Here is a 24,002-nt window from a genome sequence, read left to right on the forward strand (position 1 = left end):
TTTGCTGTTGAACTCCTCTAATAAAATTTTCAAATCAGTTATTGTACTTTTCAGCTCAAGAATTTTTTTTTTATGATTTCTATCTTTGTTGATATTCTCATTTTGTTCATATGCTTTCCTTTCTTTGGTTCTTTGTTCATGTTTTTATTTAGTTCTGGGAGTATATTTGACAGTTGTGGGGTTTTTTTGTTGTTGTTCTCTTTAGGTTTTGATTGTTTTGTTGTTTTGAAACAGAGTCTCACTTTGTTGCCCAGGCTGGAGTGCAGTCATGTGATCTTGCCTCACCGCAACCTCTGCCTCCTGGGTTCCAGTGATTCTCATGCCTCAGCCTCCTGAGTAGCTGGGATTACAGGTGTGCAGCACCATGCCCCAATTTTTTTGTATTTTTAGTAGAGATGGGGTTTCACTATGTTGGCCAGGCTAGTCTCAAACTCCAGGCCTCAAGTGATCTGACTGCCTTGGCCTCCCAAAGTGCTGGGATTACAGGCATGAGCCATGGCACCTGGCCGACAGTTGTTTTAAAGTCTAGTAAGCCTGATGCCTGTGTTTCTTCCAGAACTGTTTCTGGAGATGTATTTTTTTCATTTGAATGGGCCATCTTTTCCTCGTTCTTTACATGCCTTATGATCTCTTTTTGAAAATTGGGTATTTAAAAAAAATGTGGCCACTCTCCCAGTCTTTGCAGACTGGCATGTAAGACCTCACTAATTTGTGAGCCCATGAGACCTTCACTAGTCTGAGATTAGTCCAGGTCTTCTCCGGTATTTTCTAGGCATGCTTCCTTCCAGTGAATGTGTTTGTGGCGCCCCCTCCCCATCACAGGTGATTTTAAAGGTTTTCATTTCCTAAAGTCTCACTGCAGCTCTTTCTTAGGGCCTTAGATACTCTATTGTATTCTTCTGTTTGTAATCTCCTGCCCTCAGAAGCCCACAGGGCAGCAATCCCTGTGTAGTTTTCATGTGCTGCATTGCTCACCACTGCCTTCTGTGGCTTCCAGCCTGAAATCAAAACTATTTGCTGTTTCCTGTCTGATATCTGAGTTGGACATTATAGACACCAGTTCCACAGGCAGCCCACAGACAGGCCAGGATGTTGCAACAAGTTTCACTCTGCTCCTGTCCTGAGGGAGGGAACAGGGGATTGGGCCAGTTGCCTCTGACTGCACCTCACAGGGAAGAGGGTAAGAGCAAATATTACAAAAATTCCTGTGGGGAAAAGAAAGAGAGATCAGACTGTTACTGTGTCTATAGACACAGTAGAGATCAGTCTGATCTCTCTTTCTTTTCCCCACATTTCCTCCTTTTCTTTTCACACATTAACAGTCTGATCTCTCTTTCTTTTCCCCACAAATTCCTACTTTTTTTTTTTTTAAGATGGAGTCTCACTCTGTCACCCAGGCTGGAATATAGTGGCACAATCTCGGCTCATAGTAACCTCCACCTCCCAGGTTCAAGCGATTCTTCTGCCTCAGCCTCCTGAGTAGCTGGGACTACAGGTGTGTGCCATAAAGCCTGGCTAATTTTTTATATTTTTAGTACAGATGGGGTTTCACCGTGTTGGCCAGGCTGGTCTCGGACTCCCAACCTTGTGATCCGCCTGCCTCGGCCTCCCAAAGTGCTTGGATTACAGGCATGAGCCACTGCCCCCTGCCAGTTACTACCATTTTTAAGGTGACTTTCTTGATTGGGCATTCACTTGTTTGCTGGAGGTATCTGACTAGTTTCCAGAACTCATAAAGTTATTTTAGTCAGTCTGTATTTATTTGATGTTTCCGTGGGAGTATGAGGGCTTAGAACTTCCTCTTTCATCATCTTGCTGATATCACTGTTAATTCATTTTTTCCTTGTATTTCCTTATCTCTGTTCTTCATATTAAATTCTATTGATATATCTTCAAGGTTCACTGACTCCTTCCTTTTTCATCTAGTTTGCATCTAGTGAGTCTCTTCAGTGAATTTTTATTTTTTACATTTTTAGTTCTAAATTTTGTTTGGTTCTCTTTTCAACATTTCTCTTTTGAAAATTCATATATTTTAAAATCATTTCTAGTGTATTTTTCTTGACCTCATGGGATGTAGTAATAAGAACTATAAGACTGTGTGTAAAAATTCCAAAGTCCAGGTCATCTCAGGATTGACATGTGCAGATTGTCTATTTCACCCAAGTGTTCACATTTCCATGTTTGTTTCTATGTCACATAATTTTGTAAATATTCTTCTTAGGGCCTTAGATATTCTATTGTATGGATGGACTGTGGATCCATATGACATAATAGAGAAGCAACTGCACAGGGATCCCAGGATCTACAAGGTATAATATTTACTATATTGTGGCATTGGATGGAAGTTATGTTTTTGTGGATCATGTTACAATCATCTGGAAAATGCTGTTTTTGTTTTGGCAAGAAATCAATCTGGTTAGATTGACTACAAGCGGTCTTGATCTTCTGTGGGTGGTGGTTAAAATCCCAGTACACTTCACAAAGCCTTTGCTCTGCTGGTCTGAGTCTGTCTCACTTATGAATCAGACTTATCGGGGTTCATACGCAGAATTAGAACTTCTTTCTCTCTGCTCTGGGATTCTCTTCTTGCTTTCACTCTTTAGCCCCCAGAGGGCCCTTTTTCTTTTCAAGGTGTTTTTGTTTTCCTCAGCTTCTATTTGGCTGGCCACTCCATGGTCATCGCAGCACTGCTCCACAACAGGGGTGTGCCTTTGAGGCAAAAGTATTAGGTTGGTGCAAAAGTAATTGCAGTTTTTGCCATTACTTCTAACACCATGCTCAGGAGATAGATTCCAGCAATTGTGTTTCTTGTAATCTGGGAAACGTATCCTTGTGTAGTCGCTTCTCTGTATTTTGACACCCATCCGCAGTCCACCTGCTTTTGATTAATTTCAGCATGCTCAAGTAGTTCTTTTTCATATTTCATGTAGAGATTTTAGTTGTAATTTGTGGGAGGAATGCGCAGTAGTTGGCTTGTGCTGCCATTGTGGAATGAAAACTCTGCCTGGGTTTTTATCTTTATTTTGACATTTACTGGAAATTTGACTCTGGAGAAGCTAATCTCTATGCCTCGGGATGCCTACTTGAAAATGGGTAGTAGCAACAGACCTACCTCATTTTTAATTTCTGGCATTGTTTCTGGTGGATAAAATATGATAATGGACATTAAGCACCAGTAACTGCTCAATCGAAACTAATGCTTATTTCTGTTTTCGATAAAACTGAACATTTTGGATTACAATTACTGGAATAAACAATTTAGAACTAAAAAGTTAAGAGATTTGGTGAGTTAGCTAACTTTGACCTTGAAGGAAAGGTCAAAAGGAAGACTAGGAAAAGCAAAATATCCCATCCTCTTCTGTAGCCCTTGGAATTACACCCTCAGTCCTTGTCAAGTGATAGCTATGAAATCAAGACAGGATGTTGCAAGGTCAATCAAGGGAGCTTGCAGATATGCCTTCCATAAACTACCACATGAAACAATGGGACTAACAAATAAGAAAACAATTACTGATGCAGAACATTGCTTTCCAATGAAATGACCCAATTTTCCCTTCATGCCTCTTTATTAAATTGTCCAAAAAAAAAAAAAAAGGCCAACAAAGATTCTTGTTTTCTAGTAATACTATTCCTTCCATTTTGCTCCCTTGCTAGATGGCTGAAAAAGAACATGCAACCCACCGAAGACCTCAAGTCAGTGATCTGTAGGCTGTCCGCATTTGGCCCAATTCAGTCAGTCACTGTTTGTGGACGTCAAAGTGCTATAGTGGCATTCAAAGACATGACTTCAGCCTGTAATGCTGTGAGTGCTTTTCAAAGTAGGATCCCAGGCACCATGTTCCAGTGTTCCTGGCAACAACGATTCATGTCAAAAGACGTAAGTCTCTCTACTACCAAAAACTTATGTGAATTCTTAAGCTTGTTTTACAAAATTTTTATTCATCAGGGCTGTAGTGAAATATCATCATTGTCACTGATATTTTAGTACTGCAAAAGGCACAATGAAGCTTATTTAGTTCAAGTACTAGAAATCAGAGGTAACAGCACATCCTTCCTTGGACATGCTTTACTCCGCTGTAGTGGTCATCACAGTTTTGATTTTCTGGATAAGAAGTTCACCACCGCATTCATGCATTCATCTGACAGCCATCTTCCCTGAAGGACACTGCATTCTTCAGCATTAACAGCGTGTAGTTTTTCTTTCTCTCTATTCCTGATTATCTCTTTTGAAATTCTCATGGCCTGGAAAAGCAAAACCAACAATAAGGTGAAGAGTTGATCTAGGCTTGAGGTGGTGGCTCATGCCTGTCATCCCAGCACTTTGGGAGGCCGAGGCGGGCAGATCAGTTGAGGTCAGGAGTTCAAGGCCAGCCTGGCCAACGTGGTGAAATCCCATCTCTACTAAAAATACAAAAATTAGATGGTTGTGATGGTACATGCCTGTGATCCCAGCTACTCAGGAGGCTGAGTCAAGAGAATCGCTTGAACCTGGGAGGCGGAGGTTGCAGTGATCCGAGACTGCACCATTGCACTCCAACCTGGGTGACAAGAGTGAGACTCTGTCTCAAAAAGAAAAAAAAAAAGTTAATCTAACAGGAGTGGGATTATTCTATGATTCTGGTTCTTGTTTCTCCCATGTTCATTTAATGAATCCTGTTAAATCTTTTTTTTTTTTCTGAGACAGTGTCTCACTCTGTCTCCCAGGCTGGAGTGCAGTGGTGCAATCTTGGCTCACTACAACCTCCACCTCGCTGGTTCAAGCAATTCTCCCTGCCTCAGCATCCACAGCAGCTGGGATTACAGGCACCCACCACCATGCCTGGCTAATTTTTGTATTATTTTTTTTTAATAGAGATGGGGTTTTGCCATGTTGGTCAGGCTGTTCTTGAACTCCTGACCTCAGGTGATCTGCCCTTCTCTGCCTACCAAAGTACTGAGACTACAGGCGTGAGTCACCGTTCTCGGCCCTAATGCTGCTAAATCTTAAGCTGCATGTATAATATAAGACAGGGCTTCTTGAAATTCAGTGTGCATATAAATCACTTCAGTAGGTGTGGGGCAGACCTGTGATAACACATTTCCAAAAAGCCTTAGGTAGCTGCTCAAGCATCTGGTTCCAGGACTACATTTTGAATAGCAAGAATATAAAAGCAGTCACTCACTCACTACCACATATAAAAACAAAAGTGCTACATAGTAAGACTCTCCTAAAGTAGCTAATCCACGCTTCTCACCTGGATTCCAAAGTAAAAGTGCTCAGCAAATACTGCCTAGCATCCTGCTCAAGCAATCCCCATACAGAATTGCCCCTCCGTCCTCACACAGAAATGGAAGGTCTATTTGATAAGTTTTGTAAAAATCAGTACTGTATTTCCAACATTACTCCAGTTATTTTTTAATCCCAAATTTCAATGTGCTTAGAGGTAACTGAAGATGTGTCTTGTGTTTTTTATGACTTATTCTCTGAAGGCAAATACATTTTTCCCTTAGGAAATCATTTTCAAGGTTCTTAGAAGTAAAAGATAAATACTAACATTTGGGGGAAGCTTTGCAAATGCCTTCAGCCTGGTCCAGACTTCTTTCTGAAAAGTGCGATCAGGGAAAACTTCAGTCACAAGTCCTTGAGCACATGCTTCTCCTGCTGTTAACTTCTTTCCGAAAACAAGCATCTCTGTTGCCTGAAATGAAAAGCAAGAAGCAAGGTTAAGACAGTAACTTAATAAAACAAGGCTTCCGTTAACTGCTTTCAGGAGGCTGAGAGAGATTTACTCATGGTCTTTTGAGGTTGCTGGTATTTCTCAGTAAGGGAGAAGCTGATGACCTCAGCAGGCAATGGTTTGCAAACTGTGTGCGGAGACAGGCTCCCAGGAAGGTCTGTAAGGGCTGCTGCTTCTGTGTGCGTCGTTGTTGGAGGGCCAAGATCAGGGGACCCAGGGCAGAAATGATCTGAAGCAGATGCTTGATTCTATAACCCACAGCAACTGTGGATTTTCCATTTTATATACTATAAACTATTATTTTAAAGAGGCAAAAAGGAAAGAAAAATCATGGTCATTGGATCAACCTTTAGAAACTTTCAAAATTCCATTCTCTGGAAACTCTACCCAGTGATCTGGCTCTTAGAGTTTTCTTCACCTGCATTGGTACTCAAATTCGTTCTACTTGACTGAAGGAAAGTAAAGACTTACAGTTACGCTTCTGAAAAAACTGAAGACATTAAGTGGATATCCTCTCTACATTTGCAGTTTCTTTTCCAGAAAAGGAATGCTCTTCTTTTTTTTGAGACAGGATCTCACTCTGTTGCCCAGGCTGGAGTGCAGTGGCACGATCTCGGCTCACTGCAACCTCTGCCTCCTGAGTTCAAATGATTCTCCTGCCTCAGCCTCTTGAGTAGCTGGGATTACAGGTGCCCGCCACCATGCCCGGCTAATTTTTGTATTTTTAGTAGAGATGGGGTTTCACTATGTTGGCCAGGCTGGTCTTGAACTCCTGATCTCAAGTGATCCACCAACCTCGGCCTCCCAAAGTGCTAGGATTACAGGTGTGAGCCACTGCACCCGGCCAAGGAATGCTCTAATTAGTTAAATGCTCTAAGACTTGTAGAGTCAGTTCTGCCCCCTTCCCAAGTTCAATTCAGGGTCTGTGATAGCCTAATGAGAGTAAAAACATACAAGTTTTTAACAAAATCCTAATAGGCAATGAAAACAGGCTCAGTTCCCGCTGCCCCACTTTGAGATCTTGAAGAATATTTGCCAAGTCCTTTTCCTATAACTCAGCTTCTAGTCTTGTCACAGTCCCCTTTAAGTCATGCCACAGGGCATTGGCCACAAGCAAACACAGTGAAAGGCCTGAGCAGCCACTTAACCAGCCTGGGAGAGAATACACTGTGAGGCAGGCCGAGGGAGGGGCTGCTGTGATTGGGAGTGGCTCTGGCAGCAGTGAGCCCCCAAAACCTCCCATCTGCTGGTACTTACTATAACTCTGAAAATGAAGACATCATCATGTTTCTCCTGAGGAGACACTGGTCATCCATAAAGGAACCGAGTGGCCTCCAAACTCAGGGGACCAAGGGAGGCTGGCACAGCCCTGGTCCTTCAAGGGACTAATGCCACACAGCTGCAAGGCGGAGGTGTTGTGCTGCTTGCCATGCAGCTAGCACTAAGCAGCCAGCTGAAAGAGGATCTCAGTTCCGGGAGTTGCAGAGAGAATGTCTAATTTTCCTGCATAGTAGATACTTCCCATAGCCTGATTCCTCCACTGGTAAAACTCTTAGAGTTGAAGAGCAAATAATTAGCTTCCCTTTTGTCCACATTAGCAAAGGAAAGAACGGAGAGACCCATACAATTTTATTTTTAAACACTCCAAAAGTTACCTTGGCTGGGCTCATTATCTTCGGAAAAGTGTAAGAGGAGCATCCTTCTGGACTTTGGCCGAGGTGACTAAATGGTGTATGAAATGTTGCCTGCAGGGGCAGGAGAGAAAAGAAAACCATCTTTCCATGTGTGATTTTTTTTTTTTTTGAGACAGAGTTTCGCTCTTCTGCCCAGGCTGCAGTGAAGTGGTGTGATCTCGGCTCACCGCAACCTCCGCCCCTCGGGTTCAAGCGATTCTCCTGCCTCAGCCTCCCAAGTAGCTAGGATTATAGGCATGTGCTGCCATGCCTGGCTCATTTTTGTATTTTTAGTAGAGACGGGGTTTTGCCATGTTGGCCAGGCTGGTTTCAAACTTCTGACCTCAGGTGATCCACCCGCCTCGGCCTCCCAAAGTGCTAGGATTACAGGTGTGAGCCACCGCGCCTGGTTTCATGTGTTATTTTAAAAAATCACGATTTGCTTATAACTTCATAATACTTAATAATACTTATTTAAAAATTAAGATTATGTGGTTAATATGCACACACAATTCACCATTTAAAAGTGTATAGTTGGATGAGTTTTAACAAATACAGACTTATGTAGCCACCACTGCTATTGAGATGTGGAACATTTCAACCACCCCGAAAGGTTCCGGGGGCCCTTCTATAGTCAGTCCCTCCCTCCCACCCACAGGCAACCGCTAATCTGTTTTCTGTCCCCACAGTTCTGACTTTTACAGAATGTTGTGTAAGTGGAATCCTACATTCTGTAGCCTTTTGAGTCTGACTTCTGAGAGTCACCATGCTGTTGTATAAGTAGTTTGTTCCTTGCTATTTCTGAGTAGTATTCCTTTGTATGGAGGTACAATAATACGTTTATCATTCACCAGTTAATGCCACTGGTGTTGTTTCTAGTATTCAAATAGTTGTACCATTTCACATTGCCACCAGCAATGTATGAAAGGCTACTATGAAGAAGGCTGCCATGAAAAACAAGTTGAACACCTTAAATATACATAGTCGTGTGTTGCTTAACAATGGGGATATGTTCTGAGAAATGCCTAATTAGGCAATTTTGTCATTGTGCCAACATCACACAGTATACTTACATATACTTGGACACTACAGCCTGCTGCATACCTAGCTATGTGGTACAGCCTGCTGCTTCCAGGCTACCAACTTGGACAGCATGTTATTATACTTAATACTCTAGGCAGTTATAACAAATGGCATTTGTGTATCTAAATATATCAAACATAGAAAAGGTAGGCCGGGTGTGGTGGCTCACCCCTGTAATCCCAGCACTTTGGGAGGTGAAGGTGGGCAAATCACCTGAGGTCAGGAGTTCGAGACCAGCCTGGCCAACATAGTGAAACCCCATCTCTACTAAAAATACAAAAATTAGCCTGGTGTGGTGGTGTGCACCTCGAGTCCCAGCTACTCGGGAGGCTGAGGCACAAGAATTGCTTGAACCCGGGAGGAGGAGGCTGCAGTGAGCCGAGATCATGCCACTGCACTCCAGCCTGGGTGACAGAGTGAAAAAAAAAAAAAAAAAAAAGGTATAGTAAAATATGGTGTTACAATCTTAGGGGACCACCGTTTTACATGCAGTTTGTCATTGACTGAAATGTTGTTATGCCGCACCTGACTGTACAATTCTTATTTGTCAATTATACCTCAATGAAACTGAAAAAAAATTAAAAAATAAAAATGTTCAGATAATTTTAACAAAAAGGTAGTTAGGAACACTTGTGTACAGGTCACTGGGTGAAAACTGAGTGTTTGCAATTATCACAGGTAAATACCTAAGTGGTGGAATGGCTGGGCTGTGTGGTAAATGTATATTTAGCTTAGAAGCTGCTAAACTGTTTTCTAGAGTGGTTGTACCATGTGACATTCCCACCAGCAATGTATGAAAGTTCCAACTGCTCTACATCCTCACCAAACCTAGCTATTTAAAGTCTTCTTCATTTTAACCATGCTAGTAGGTGTGTAGTGGGGTCTCACTGTGGTTTTAATTTACGTGTCCCTAACCATTAATGGTATGAAGTCTTTTACCATGTACTTATTAGACATATGTATATTTTCTTTGGTGAAGCAACTGTTAAGATATTTTGTTCACTATTTTTTAAGTTAGGCTGTTTACTTTCTTATTATATAGTTGTAAGATACACATTCAGGTTGCAAGTCTTTTATTAGAGCATCAGGCAAATCTTTTTTCCTGCTCTGTGGCTTCAGGCAAATCTTTTCTCCTGGTCTGTGGCTTATCTTTTCATTTTCTCAATGATTTCTCTCATATGGTTTTAATAGCCCTTTACATTTCATTTTGTCTAACCTATTCATTCCTCACCATTGCCCATTTTTATTTTAGCTTTATAGACAAACTTTAAAAAATACTGTAGAGAGGTCAGCTTTTGTTACATGAGTTGAAAAACTGTTTCCTCAATCTGTCATTTGTCTTAATTTTGCCCCAGTGGTTTTTTGATTGGCTTTAACTACTGGAATTAATTCAATATTGCTTATTTAGTATATAGTCATTTTTAGTTTTTTTCGTTTTTTTACATTTAAGAAACATTTTTGTGTTTCTTGATGAGTAAATTATGAAAGAATGTTAATTTAAAATTTATAATATGTATTTAGATGATAAGAATATCTAAATTTATCTAAATTTTCATATTTAACTTCATAATTTGGCCATATGTATCTAAATTTTATCTAACTTCAATACTAAGAATATTTAGATTTCATTTCCTATAACCAGACACAGTGTTATTTTTAATGCATAATTGTTAGAAGATATAAATCTATAATGTATGCAGCATATAAATAAAAATAATCAAAAAATCAAAATATTTTAAAAAGTTTGTTAATGTCATGTATCTTCTTTTTTTATCCAAAAGAAAACTTATTCAAAAAAATGTACCCAGAAGACACAGCCAAAGGAACGTAAGCAGGAAACTGAGAAAACTGCCAACAACAGCTAAAGGGACACAAACAGGTACATGCAAAGTTGCCAATAAGCAGCATTTAAAATGCTTATTTTCAGAAAGAGAGCAGAAGATGGAGTTAAGGGTTTAGGCTCTGGCATCAGACTACTTAGTGATTTTGGGAAGGTTTCTTACCCTCTCTGGGCCACAGTTTTCTCATTTGTAAAATGGGAACCAATCCTTCTTTTTTTGACATGGAGTCTCGCTCTGTCGCCCAGCCTTGAGTGCAGTGGCATAATCTCGGCTCACCGCAACCTCTGTCTCCCGGGTTCAAGCGATTCTCCTGCTTCTGCCTCCTGAGTAGTTGGAATTACAGGCATGTGCCATGACACCCAGCTCATTTTTGTAGTTTTAGGGGCTTCACCATGTTGGCCAGGCTGGCCTCAAACTCCTGACCTCAAGTGATACACCTGCCTTGGCCTCCCAAAATGCTGAGATTACAGGCATCAGCCACCATGCCCAGCCTAGACTGTAAAAATTATTTTTGCCACATTGGAGGAGAATGTTTGTTTTTATAGACAGGGTCTCACTCTGTTGCCCAGCCTTGAGTGCAGTGATGTGATCTTAGTTCACTGCCACCTCTGCCTCCTGGGTTGAAGCAATTCTCTTGCCTCAGCCTCCCAAGTAGCTGGGACTATAGGCGCCCACCACCACACCCAGCTAATTTTTGTATTTTTAGTAGAGATGGGGTTTCACCACATTGGCCAGGCTGGTCTTGAACTCCGGACCTCAGGTGATCCACTTGCCTTGGCCTCCTAAAGTGCCGGGATTACAGGTGTGAGCCACTGCACCCGGCCAAGTCCTTCTTTCATAGGGCTGCTCTGTACATTATGTGAATATGTATGCATGTATGCGTATACTTATAATAAATACAATGCATGTAACAGAGTGCCTAAACAGTGACCACTCAAAGATTTATCATTGTTATGATTTCTACCTTTTTCTTAACTCATACAGGAAATGTATCATTTGCTGACAGAGCTAATAGGCATTAGTAACGATTGCCCACAGTACAAAATAGATAAAATGTACTAATTAATATTTTGGTTATATGGGTTAAATATTAACCCATCACTTAATATATTTATTCTTGAAGCCAATAATGATAAATCCTATAAAATGATTTTTTCTACAGCCTTTTCCTTTAGCATATTCCCATTACTTTATTTTTTACTTATATATTTTTTTGAGATGGAGTCTCGCTCTGTCACCCAGCTTGGAATGCTGTGGTACGATCTTGGCTCACTGCAACCTCCACCTCCTGGGTTTAAGCAATTCTCCTGCCTCAGCCTCCAATGTAGCTGGGCCTACAGACACCCGCCACCAACCCCTGCTAATTTTTGTATTTTTAGTAGAGATGGTGTTTCACAATGTTGGCCAGGCTGGTCTTCAACTCCTGACCTCAGGTGATCTGCCCACCTCAATTTCCTTTATTTTAAATTGATGCTTGGTTTATTAGATTGGGTAAACTTTTATCAGCAGATACTATTTGACAAATAAATTTTACTTTTGGCCAAATTTTTTAACATTTAATATACATATGCAATATACATTATAATATATAGGCTAGATACGTTTTATATATATTGTGTATATATCTTCTCTGATTTCAACATTTATTATAATTTATATCATAAGATGGAAGTCATCAAAATTTTTAAAAGGATGACGTAGGCCAGGCTCGGTGGTTCACACCTGTACTCCCAGCACTTCGGGAGGCCAAGGCGGGCGAATCACTTGAGGTCAGGAGTTCGAGACCAGCCTGGCCAACATGGTGAAACCCTGTCTCTACTAAAAATACAAAAAAATTAGCTGGGTGTGGTGGCGTGCACCTGTAATCCCAGCTGCTCAGGAGGCTGAGTGGGAGAATCGCTTGAAGCTGGTAGGTGGTGGTTGCAGTGAGCCAAGATCATGCCGCTGCACTCCAGCTTGGGTGACAGACTGAGACTTCCATCTCTTAAAAAAAAAAAAAAAGATGTATATTGAAAGTAATTTTCAATTCAGTGGGAGAATCAGAACAAGATTCAAATACAATATTTGCCCTCCAACTATTAAAGAAAGAGATCCCCAATTTTAGGTCAGGATCTATTGACCCAGTCCCTGTTAAAAGCAGGTCGATGACTAATCAGTCATCTAACACAAGACTGTGAACAAAGACATTGATTTCTGCCTTTGAACAGAAACCTCTATCTACAAAGGCTGGGCAGCCTGGCACCTAGAATCTCATTTGCTGTTTTCTGCAGGAAAATTATTCATAAGAATTAGGTCTGTCAATACATCCAATCTGGTTCAATGGAATCCAGCAAAAGAAAATTCAAAGAATTAAGGATGCTATTATATGGTCCTGTGTATCAGTGGGGAAAATACCTCTGAACAAAACTAGAAGTCTCTTCAGTGGTAAAAACCATGTTTCCTAGAAGGCTGTAATCAGCACATTTTACCATCACATAAGCATAAGTCACTGGAACACTCTGATGCCCTAAAGGTGGTTATTAGGTGCTTGTAACGATAAAAATTGGAAACAGCCTAGGGCTCCAGCAGGCAGGGACTGGTTACACAAGAGAAGTTAATAACCCCAATGTTAGGACTGGTTATCTCTAGGTGGTAAAATAAGGAGTGATTTTTACCTTGTAGCTTTTCTTGGTACTTTTTCATATCTTTCAAAATTTTATTTTCCACTATGACATATATATTACTACTATAGTAAAACTAAAAACTAAAATCTATATAATGCAATGGTGAACACAAGGCTGAATTGTGTTCTGGGCAAGGAACTTCTCAGAGCTTCAGTTTTCTTATCTGCAAAGGGAGTGAGAGTAGATAATGCTCACAGTTCCTTCTCATTCTAAAATTCTAAATCCATTTACTCAGTAAAAAGGATTAAATAATCCCTTGCACAACCTGCAAAGACGCTGTTCCTCCCTCCCATAACAAATTTTCAAGTGTCTCCTGAATATTTCAGAGTAACATGAAAACTTGAATACCTGTTGTGGAACTTGATTAGAATCTAGAACAATCAGAGTTGGAAAAATGTTTACAACAAAACGCAAGTTAATAATGAAAGAAAAATAAAATCAGTCAAATTAGACTAATGCTTTGGGAAAAATCTAAATTCAGTTAATTCTACCACAAACAACATGTAACCTGCTTATGACTGGCAACGCTGAAGGAGGATTCAAAGGCTCCCATCTCGCGCTGCTTGCCTGACCTCTTGCTTTCTGAGAGCTGACTTACCCTGTCAGATGCATACACGGCATCGAATAACCCAAGGAGGGTGACGGAGATGCCCACAGCTGGACCATTGACCACTGCAATCAGAGGCTTAGGAAAATCTATAAAACAGCCCACAAATTCCCTACAGAAATGGAAACACAAAATCATGAAATGTGCCAAAGCAGCATGACTGAAGCATGGGCAAGACGGTCTGACTCTGAGATAAAGCCTTCTGTCAGGCTGGGTATTTCCACTGCCACCACCGGCAGCGCCTCCCTGTCCTGCCACTTCCCTGATCTTCCACACTGGATTCATCCAGGGCATCCATTTGAATGGCAGTGGATGGAAGACCAACCAGAGAGACCTACGGGTCAACCCTGGTTTGAATCCTGTATTCTGGACAGCGAGTTCAGGGCTGTAAACCAGCCGCAGTCTTAGAGATGAGGTTGGGTGACTGAGCACACGCTGCAATATCACAGCAAGTGGCAATGACAGATTTGGCAGGAAAAAAGAGGAAAGCCTTCATGACGTCCTCCTGTGTTTTATAAGACTCCTCCGAGTCTCCTACTTTCAGCATTCATGGAAATCGCCCATTCCGCTGGCTGGATGAGAATTTGCCACATTCCTCTACCTCAATGCAAGATAATTTTGTTTACAACTATAGCTCACTTTTATGTTTTCCAGTCAAATATCATGAGACCAGCAGGATGAACAGGTAACAGAGGTCAAAGACAGAGAATGAATGCCCACCTATGGATGGAGGCAGTTTAGAGAAATATGCTTGTCCAAAGTCACAATTAACTGCACTGACACTGAGAAGTAGATATTTCACTTTTGCTCAACTAAATACAACTTTGATGACTAAGAATGGGCCCTCTGGGATCACAGGAAGGTCAGTTACTCTTACCTCAGTAAGATGGCACCATTTTTAGCTTTCTCCTCTACTCCACCAGGGGGAATATCAGTGAAGTTAGTCAGGTCATTCCCACTACTGTAATAGTCACCATTTCCTATAAGTAAGAAAATCAACAGATCCCTCATTCATTCATCCTATAATTCTTGAGTATCTACTGCATGCAAAACTCTATGGTTAGGCACGGGAAATACACTGGAGAACCAGCGACGGTTCCTGCCCTAACTTACAAACTAGTGAGTACACTGGACACTGATCTATAAAAACACACAGATAAATGTAGCTAATGCCACTGTTGAAATAGAGGAGAGGTGCATCATGAAAAGAGGGTATGTACCAGGAGGGTTGGTCTAATCAGGGAGTTCAGGAAAGAACTTTCCTAAGGAAGGGACAACTGAACTGAGATCTGTGCAAAGGCTCTTCGGAGAGGTTATCCCCAGTGTAGATGAAATAAGAGCCACTGTAGCTGACTCAGAGAAAGCCAGGGGGAAGCTGGTGCAGGGTGTGCACTGGCAGAACAGACCTGACGGTGCTTTGTAGATCCCATGAGGAAGTTTTTCCTTTATTCTAAGAGCCATTGAAAGTGTGCTTCTGAGTGTGTGTGTTTAATTAAAGTATAATTTATATATAATAAAACAACCAGTTCTTAATTGTTCATTTAGTTGTTTTAATGTTTTTAAATACCCACAAGATCACCATCCAAAACAAGATACAGAACATCTCCATCACCCCAGAAGTTTCCCGTAGGCTCCTTTCTAGCCATCCCATCCCACCTGCTCCGAGGCAATCACTTTCTAACTTCAATTTCCACAGAGAAGAACTTCTGCCTACTGTAGAACTTTCTACAAATGGACTCATACAAACATGTAAACTTCTGTCTTTATTTTGCTGAACTGCGTTTTAAAGATGCATCCATATTCTTGTATCATTTATTCTATTTTATTGCTGAGTACTCCATTGTACAAATAGTCAACAATTTGTTTATTTATCCGTGTGTTTTTGAACATTTGAGTTGTTTTCTGGTTTTGGCAGTTATAAATCAGGTTACCATGAGTGCGCCTGTAAAAGTCTTTTTGTGGACATTATGTGTCTTAATTTATGTTGGGTAATTGCAAAGAAGTGGGTATCTGTGGGTTTTTAAAAATATTTTTTGCGTATTTATAAATCAGAGTATGACAGTACTGGAAAAGAACTTAGAGTTTTAATTATTTATTTATTTTTTGAGACAGAGTCTCGCTCTGTCGCCCAGGCTGGAGTGCAGTGCTCTGACCACCTCCTACTCTGCCCACACTAGATAGGCCTCAGCACCTCCTCTGAGTTCCCTGCTGCTTCGTACTTTCCACCCTCCTCCTCTTTTGAACACGATAGTCCTCTGTTAGTTCCAAAAGCTCCAGGACTATTTCTTTCTTGTTCCCTTTTGGAAAAAAAGTGGTTCGCGATCTCAGCTCACTCAACCTCCACCTTCCGGGTTCAAGTGATTCTCCTGCCTCAGCCTCCTCAGTAGCTGGGATTGCAGGTGCGTGACATCACGCTTGGCTAATTTTTGTATTTTTAGCAGAGATGGGGTTTCACCATGTTAGTCGGGCTGGTCTCGAACTCCTGATCTCGTGAGCCATCCGCCTCGGCCCCCGGCTCTCAGAGCTTTTGAACTCAATTTCCTATCTATTAAGACGCCCCTCAAAATAGGAATTTAATTAGGATGTCTGAGAAAATCTCTTACCTGTTAAAACAGTGATGGCTGAGTCATCCTTGCTGGCGGCTTTAAGTGCATGCATAATTTCATGGTACATCTGTGTAATGGGAAGACAAGGAAAAGAAAAGAACTCTGAACACAGGAATCATCCACCAGTGGATTCACTAAATGTCAGGCTGGAAGCCTGCTCTCAGCAAAGTGCCTAACATTTATTTTGGCTGTATTTTATAACCAAAAAAGGTAGACCGATACACCTGAAAGAATTTTCATTCCTTTTACAATTACTTGGTGCATATTATGTACCTGGTGCTATGGTAGGAGCTGCCGGCTATAAACCACTTTTTTTCCAAAAGGGAACGAGAAAGAAATAGTCCTTGAGCTTTTGGAATTAACAGAGGACTATCATATTGAAATGAGGAGGGGGGTGCAAAGCCTGAAGCAGCAGGGAACTCAGAGGAGGTGCTGAGGCCTATCTAGAGAGGGCAGAGAGAGAGGTGGCCAGAGAAAACTTTCTACAAAGCAACGTCTCTGTTGTGACCTCAAGGAAGCCCCTGGCAGTCTGGGAAGTGTCTGGCTGGAATTTTCAAGACACTGTAATGGTATTCAAGGAAGGGGCCTCAAAATTTTAAATCAGCAACATTTCTGAAAATCTTGGACATGCAACTACATAGCTTTTAATGCATTTAAAACAGGTGCAATTTCAACCTTAGATGAGATTTCAGTGTGGGAAAGAATGAAGAGGGCGGATACTTATAGATACAAATACACTGCAAAAGAAACATGGACTTCACATAAGACAGCTGGCCCTCTGTATCCACGGGTTCCACATCCATAGATTCAACCAATCACAGATCAAAAATATCTAGAAAACAATTCTGTGTCTATACTGAACATGTACAGACTTCTTCTCTTATCATTAGTCCCTAAACAATAAGGTATAATAACTATTTTAATAGAGCATTTACATTGTGTGCAGTATTATAAGTACTCTGGAGATGATTTAAAGTATATGAAAGTGTATACAGAGGTTATATGCGAATATTACGCCTTTTTATGGGGGTCTACAGGTTCCGCGGATTTTGGTGTCCATAAGGAGGTCCTGGAACCAATCCCCATCAGATACCAAGGGATGACTGTACATGAATAAGCATCTAAGCATTTCTCCTGAGGGAAGTGATAAGGAACTCACTCCATCATTATTACAGTTATAACACAACACAGCAGGGCAACTGGTGAGACCAGGATTAGAAGACGGATTATCAGGGTTTCTTTTTTTTTTTGCGATGGAGTCTCACTGTGAGGCCCAGGCTAGAGTGCAATAGCGTGCTCCTCAGCTCAACCACCACCTCCCCACTTCAAGAGATTCTCCTGCCCCAGCCTCCCCAGTAGCTGGGACTACAGGCGCGCACCATCACGCCCAGCTAATTTTTTGTATTTTTAGTAGAGATGGGGTTTCACCATGTTGGCCAGGCTGGTCTTGAACTCTTGACTTCAAATGATCTGCCCACCTTGGCCTCCCAAAGTGCTGGGATTACAGGGGTAAGCCACCACGACTGGCTATCAGGGTTTCAATTTAGGTTTTGCTGCTTATTTGTTATGTGAACTTGAGCAAGTTACTTCTTAATCTAATTATCTTATTATTAAGAAATGATAACAGTAGGCTCCTTGTGAGGATTAAATAAACGTCTGTGTAGAGAGTGCTGGCACTCATTAGGCACTCTGTACAGAGTAGCTGTTATTACCATAGCTGTAGAGAAATGAGTCAGGGCAAAGTGGAAATAAAGTTTGAGCATTAAATGCTTTATGAGTTGAATGACATATATCCCACTTCAGGAAATGCTGAAGATGATTTTAAAGTGAGTATGCTCTTTCTGCCACAATGGAGGTTACTGACCCAACAGCCATAGTCCTCTCAAATTTTAGTCCCAGTGGAGCACCAAACATCCAATTAATTCCCTATAATTTTTTTCAAGGAGAAGGGGCTAAAGTGGTTATTTTATTATCATTCTAGTTCAATGAGAGATTCAAAGACTGAAGTTGCCGAGTGAAGCAGCTACTTTAAAGCCGAGTTGGGTAATGATTTAAGATAAAGTCCTTCTCTCCTTTCTCCCTATACTTGTAAAAAAGGAAGCCCCCATGCAAGCAGAAAGACTTACTTTCATGTCTAAGTGACATGAAGATACTTCTGGGAGCAGTCTACACCAACATAGATGGCTTCTATGCGAATTCTCTCACAGCAACATGTTTCATTTATATTAATTTATTTGTGCTTCCCTCATTAGGAAAATCACGGTGCCTTTTGGGTATATCAGAACCTACCTGAAGTTCACAAACTCTAAACAATGAACGCTCGACTCTGTTGTATGAAGTAGCCACAATTACCAACCTTCCTGCACAAATCAAACAAGACATACCATAAAATAGGAATGATGCTGAAACTCTACAGCTTTTGCGTGAAACACATAGAAGAAGAAAAGAAAAACAGGACAAACTCCGAGGGCAGGTAACATTACCTCCACGTTCAGGGCATTTTTCTTTGTGGGCCGGTTTAACATGATCTTTGTGATGCCATCTTCGGAGGTCACCATCAGAGTTTCATACCCAGTTGATTTCCTGTCTGTTCCAGGCTCCACCTGACTAGAGGATTCCAATGAAGAACTCAAACTGGACACCAAATCCACATAGTTCTGCCTGGCAGTTTCCTGAATGGAAGATGACAAACAGCCTCAGCCCATGGTCAATGAATAAGCACGTTGAGAAAGTTACTAGACTAATAACTAGCATCTTGCAATGAAGAAAGAATAGAAGCACATCAAGATCTTGAAGGCTCCATTTATAATGGCTTAATGAGAAGCACCAAACTTCTTTAGAATGACAGCAAATAAAAGCAGAGTAACTAGTAAATTCACCTTGGGCAGGCTGCCAAGGGCATTCCATGCATCCCATTTGGCCTTGTTGATCAAGTCAAATACACCTGGTTTGGGCACGTTACAAGGTCCTTCAGTGGCCTGTGAAAAGGAGAGGGGCAATATAGTCAAGTGACCATGTAAACTGGACCCCTAAATATTTAAGACCCATAAAATCCATAGGCGCATGAATGCCTCCCCCAAATCCTTTCACAGGGTATGTAAATTGATCTGAATTTTCCCCTTCAGTCTTTTTGGTGTTATTGCCAAAAATGCACAAACAACAGAAAAAAGACTGGAAATAAATAACTGCCTGTCTATGAAAATAAAGGTTTTGGGGAAGTACTTTCTAAAAAAATCTAATGGTTCATTAGTTTTATATTGGTAATCATATTTTCCACAAACAATCAAAATATTCAAGCAAACCATCTTTAAAATGAACTAGTCAACAAATATTTGGAAACCGACAGCATATTCCAAAAGCCCATCTAAAGGTACAAAAAGACACCACGAATTCAGTGGTGGACTTCTGGTACCTGGGCAATGAAACTGCAGCTGAGGGGCTAGGGTGCGGCTGTCAGAGCCACTGATTCTTAGGAAACTTAACTGAAAAACATGCAAGTAAAATGCAAAAAGGAATTAAATTTTATTTTTGAGGCTAGACGGAGTGGGTATTTTGAGATGAATAATTATATCCCATTCAGCTACTTTTCAGAAATGGCAATTTAAAATTCCACTTAAAATTTTAAAATTTTATAATACAGTTAGCTAAAAGAGGAAAGAAGAAAGAGTCTTTGGAAAACAGGCCGGGAGGCTCACACCTGTAATCCCAACACTTTGGGAGGCGGAGGTGGGTGGATCACCTGAGGTCAGGAGTTCGAGACCAGCCTGACCAATATGGTGAAGCCCCATCTCTACTAAAAATACAAAAATTAGCCTGGCATGGGGCGAGTTCCTGTAATTTCAGCTACTCAGGAGGCTGAGGCAGGAGGACTGCTTGAAACTGGGAGGCGGAGGTTGCAGTGAGCTGAGATGGTGCCACTGCACTCCACCCTGGGTGACAGAGCAAAACTGTCTGGGGAAAAAAAAAAAAAAAGAAAAAGGCAGTAAAGGAAGCTATGAATTTCTTTAGATAGAGATAGTGTCATCTGGCAAGAGTTAGCCAACCTAGAAGTTAGAGGGAACACAGCCCACAGCATAAGGGCTTGCCCTTGTCTCCTGACTGTCCTCAATGCTACCACCGATTGCAAGGCTGGAGGGTGCCCAAGACCACCCTCAGGTGCAATAATTTACTAGAAAGACACCCAGAACTCACTGCAATTGTTAAACGCACAGTTAATAGTTTATTAAGAGAAAGGATAGAGATGAGAATCATCCAAGGGATGGAGGATTGGGGCAGTAGCAAACGTGGAGTTTCCACTGTCCTTTCCCCATGGAGTCAGGACAGGGCACCTCTCCCCGAACTGATGTGACAGGGAGTCCTGCCAACCAGAGACGCTCAGCTCATCCAGTCTCAGTGTCCAGAGTTTTCAGTGGGGCTCCATCACCTGTGCCTGACTGTATAACCTGAAGCCCCCACCCTAAATCACATTGTTAGGACAATCCAGGCAAATAAAGACACTCCTATCAGGCTTTAGAGATTCACTTCCCAGAAGCTAAGGACGAAGCCACACGTCCTTTGGGACAACGTTAAATTTTTTTACTATACACACCCATATGAAAGAGAAGCTCATACCCATCATAGCACAGAAAAACCGATAACACAGGAGCCCAGAGAGGCAGACATGTCGGGGAAGTCTTTGGCACTGAAACTTCAAAGCTTTAGGTTTTAAATTTTGTTATAAACATTTCCAAACATACCAAAGTAGAATACGATAATGAATTCCCAATACCCATCATCCAGGTTCAACAACAATCAAATTGCCTTACTTGCTTCATCTCCCTCTCTCTCTTTTCTTTTTTTCTTTTTTTGACAGAGTTTTGCTCTGTCACTCAGGCTGGAGTGTAGTGGCGCAATCTTGGCTCACTGCAACCTGATTCAAGCGATTCTCCTGCCTCAGCTTCCCAAGTAGCTGGGATTACAGGTGCACGCCACTACGTCCAGCTAATTTTTGTATTTTTAGTAGAGACGAGGTTTAACCATGTTGGCCAGGCTGGTCTCAAACTCCTGACCTTAAGGGATCTGCCCGCCTCAGCCTCCCAAAGTGCTGGGATTACAGAAGTGAGCCACCATGCCTGGCCTCATCTATCCTTTTCTTTCTTTTTTTGCTTAGAGAACTTCAACTATCCATTGTTTCACCCCTATATTCTTTAGTATGCACTTCTTAAAAATATCAACATTTTCTTATATAACCTTGACACCATTAACAATGATTTCTAGGTATCTTCTAACACTCTGACCTTATTCAAAGCTTCCCCAATTATCTTAAAAATACCTTTTTCAATTGATTTATTCTAATCAAGAGCTAAATAAGGTCTACAAATGTGAATATTATATCTCGTAAGTCTCTTTTACTCTGGCATGACACTGAGGCACGACACTGAGGCACTTTGTGCCTTGATAATATTTCAAGGTCTAATATTAAAAAACTTGCACGCATATACATACATATATACACACACACACACACATATATATACACACACACACACACACACACACACACACACACTTAAGAGGGAGCAAGACAAACCCAAAATATTAAGGCTACATTTTAGTAAACACACAGTTTATCTACTTAAGGAGTCATTTGCCTAAAATTATTTAAATGTCAGACCGTAGGCATTTACCTGCTTATACAGTGAGTAGAGTTTTAGCTTCACTTCATTTCCTGGATCCTTCTTCAAGAGTTTCACTTGATTCATTGCATTTTCAAAGTCCTTCTGACTGGCTCTCATTGCTGTTCTGTTCAGGTGCAGCTGAACTACTGGGAAACTAATGACCTGCAGAGAACTACAATTAGGCAGACTGATTTCTGTATGTTCCCAACCCTCACATTTCTGCAGCCTGATTTCTAATTGTTCCCAACCCATACATACTAAAATGCTATGTTTGTCCATATTTTCTTTATACTTGCCTCTGCAAACTGGCTGCAAATAATTGGCTGTAAGGATTCCAAGATAGTAACTCAATACGGAAGCTAACAGTACTAACTTTAAATAAATGGAAAAGTAAATAACCATCCAGGGAAGTATTTGTAAGCAATTTAAGATAAAAACAGCCAGAACAGGAGTACCATGTAAATTTTGCCAAAAGCAAGAAGTGAAGCGCATGCAAGACAGTGAACAGCAAGAGACCAAAAAGCTAAAGTGCACAGAATTTTGTAACGTGTCCCAAAGTCCTGAAACAGCCTCTGCACTCACTGATAAGCCATAAACTATATCAGGTCAATTCTTGTCTCTTTGCTGGAAAACCGGTTTCCAACATACACAGAGGTGGAAGGAAGGGAGAATGGATGTGAATATACAAGAAATATTCAAAAGGGCATAGGAACAGTTGCTGGCATTCCAGACAGAGCCACAACCTTCCCAGCAGATGGGAGGGAACCTACCTGCAGTGGAAGGGAGTCAGTGAAGGAGGCTCAGCAGGCGTGCCCCCTTTTGTGGGGATGTTTAGCCAGCCAGCCAGGAACACAGCAGAAACAGTAACCACCGCGGGGTGACGAGCAGGTTTTTAAGCACACATAGTGAGCGGGGGTGGGGTGGCAAACTTCAATGCACAGGACTCAGGCAGGCCACAAGCAAAAAATGGATGTTCACGACGATGACCCGGAATAGTAGAGTTAATGGCATCAAAGATGATTAAAATAATACAGGTTACAAAGCCCAAACCTCACACACAAACACAATTACGTAACTCGAAAATGGTACAATGAACTCTAGGTTTAAACTTTGGACTATTAGTAACTGATTCAGTAAGATCAGCCTACAGTAAGTTTTATATTAAAATGATTTTCTGTAAAGGGAAAAACTGCATCTTATATGGCAAATTCCAAGTAGAAAACGAAAGAAAAATTTAAAATGTCCACAAAAAGAAGAAACGTACAAGTTTCCACAAAATGTGGAACAAATTATCTATTTTTAAATAAAGCGTGAGTTTTAAAAACAATTAGCACAAACACGACCATTTAAGAAATACATAAGGTCGGGAAAATCACTAATAATGTTACCACTATCAAGGCCACCACCGTGTTTCGGTTTTGTTCCCTACACACAGATTCGTGCGGGGTTCCCGGGACCCCAGGGACGTGGAGCGTGCTTCTTGGCCGTTACTGCGTACCCGGCCATTTCACTTTATAGCATACGAGTTCTCCAAAGAGCAAAGAGTGTTAAGTCCACACGAGTGGTAACGGCTTGCGTTTACCTCGCTTTTAGCAAGCAACGCTTTGCACCCCAGAGGCAGCCCGGCTGGGAAGTGCAGGCCCGGGTGTCCGGGGAACCACCGTGCCCAGCTGGGGCGGCTCACCCGCCCGGAGTCCGGCCCCCGGAGGATGGGAGCGTGCGCGAACGCAGGCGGAGACCTCGGGGACTGCGGACAGACAACCACAGCCCTGACCTTCCGACGCGCCCATCCTGACCCCTCTGGGCCCATCGGTGCAGGAGGGCGCGCGAGTGAGGTGGTTATCCTTTAGTACTGCCTCGCTGGAAAACCAGCAAAGAAAGTCCTGTTGCCACCTAGACAATAGGTAAGGAGGGTCTTCCAACGGCGATGACCTTCGCCTGGACAGCGGTATCCTGCGGGCGACCTTGGGCCGGGAGGCCAGGGCTCCAAGCTTACCTCGGACACCAACGCTGTGCAAGTCTCCAGGCCAAGTGCGCCATCGCTACCCCGTGGGCGGCTCAGGGGCGGGGCCGGGTTCATTTGCATTCTTTCCATCAGAAACTGTCCTAACGTTTGTTCTAGACAGGGAAAGATCCCCGTGCTATTCACAGAAGC

The 24,002-nt window shown here is 41.8% G+C and overlaps 2 protein-coding genes and 1 long non-coding RNA gene across 8 annotated transcripts in view; 2 read left to right on the top strand and 1 right to left on the bottom strand.

Annotated features, from left to right (window-relative positions):
- Positions 1–19,091, top strand: part of LOC105542868 (chromosome unknown open reading frame, human C6orf201) — a 50,270-nt gene extending 31,179 nt beyond the window's left edge. The window contains exons 3-5 of one of the 3 annotated variants that reach the window (XM_011984580.1): positions 10,255–10,352; positions 18,443–18,663; positions 18,787–19,091. In XM_011984580.1, coding sequence (XP_011839970.1) covers positions 10,255–10,352; positions 18,443–18,483 — 139 coding nt within the window. In that variant the 3' untranslated portion in view covers positions 18,484–18,663; positions 18,787–19,091. Of the gene's footprint in view, positions 1–3,620; positions 3,698–10,254; positions 10,353–13,303; positions 13,733–18,442; positions 18,664–18,786 lie in introns of those variants that run through there. The other 2 variants (XM_011984581.1, XM_011984582.1) reach the window with 2 other exon arrangements.
- ECI2 (enoyl-CoA delta isomerase 2) overlaps positions 3,907–24,002 on the bottom strand; it is a 48,819-nt gene continuing 28,723 nt past the window's right edge. Inside the window, exons 2-11 of one of the 4 annotated variants that reach the window (XM_011984577.1) lie at positions 23,844–23,904; positions 21,857–22,019; positions 19,070–19,168; positions 18,674–18,862; positions 16,188–16,257; positions 14,462–14,564; positions 13,576–13,696; positions 7,373–7,462; positions 5,535–5,678; positions 3,907–4,242 (exon numbers count right to left, since the gene is read on the bottom strand). In XM_011984577.1, coding sequence (XP_011839967.1) covers positions 4,087–4,242; positions 5,535–5,678; positions 7,373–7,462; positions 13,576–13,696; positions 14,462–14,564; positions 16,188–16,257; positions 18,674–18,862; positions 19,070–19,168; positions 21,857–22,019; positions 23,844–23,887 — 1,179 coding nt within the window. In that variant the 5' untranslated portion in view covers positions 23,888–23,904 and the 3' untranslated portion in view covers positions 3,907–4,086. Of the gene's footprint in view, positions 4,243–5,534; positions 5,679–7,372; positions 7,463–13,575; positions 13,697–14,461; positions 14,565–16,187; positions 16,258–18,673; positions 18,863–19,069; positions 19,169–21,856; positions 22,020–23,703; positions 23,796–23,843; positions 23,923–24,002 lie in introns of those variants that run through there. The other 3 variants (XM_011984576.1, XM_011984578.1, XM_011984579.1) reach the window with 3 other exon arrangements.
- Positions 23,374–24,002, top strand: part of LOC105542865 — an 11,187-nt gene continuing 10,558 nt past the window's right edge. The window contains exon 1 of the long non-coding RNA XR_001006543.1: positions 23,374–23,878. This is a non-coding gene — a long non-coding RNA (uncharacterized LOC105542865). The remainder of the gene's footprint in view (positions 23,879–24,002) is intronic.

This window comes from Mandrillus leucophaeus, unplaced genomic scaffold (genome assembly GCF_000951045.1).
Source record: "Mandrillus leucophaeus isolate KB7577 unplaced genomic scaffold, Mleu.le_1.0 Scaffold27, whole genome shotgun sequence".
NCBI classification, from domain to species: domain Eukaryota; kingdom Metazoa; phylum Chordata; class Mammalia; order Primates; family Cercopithecidae; genus Mandrillus; species Mandrillus leucophaeus.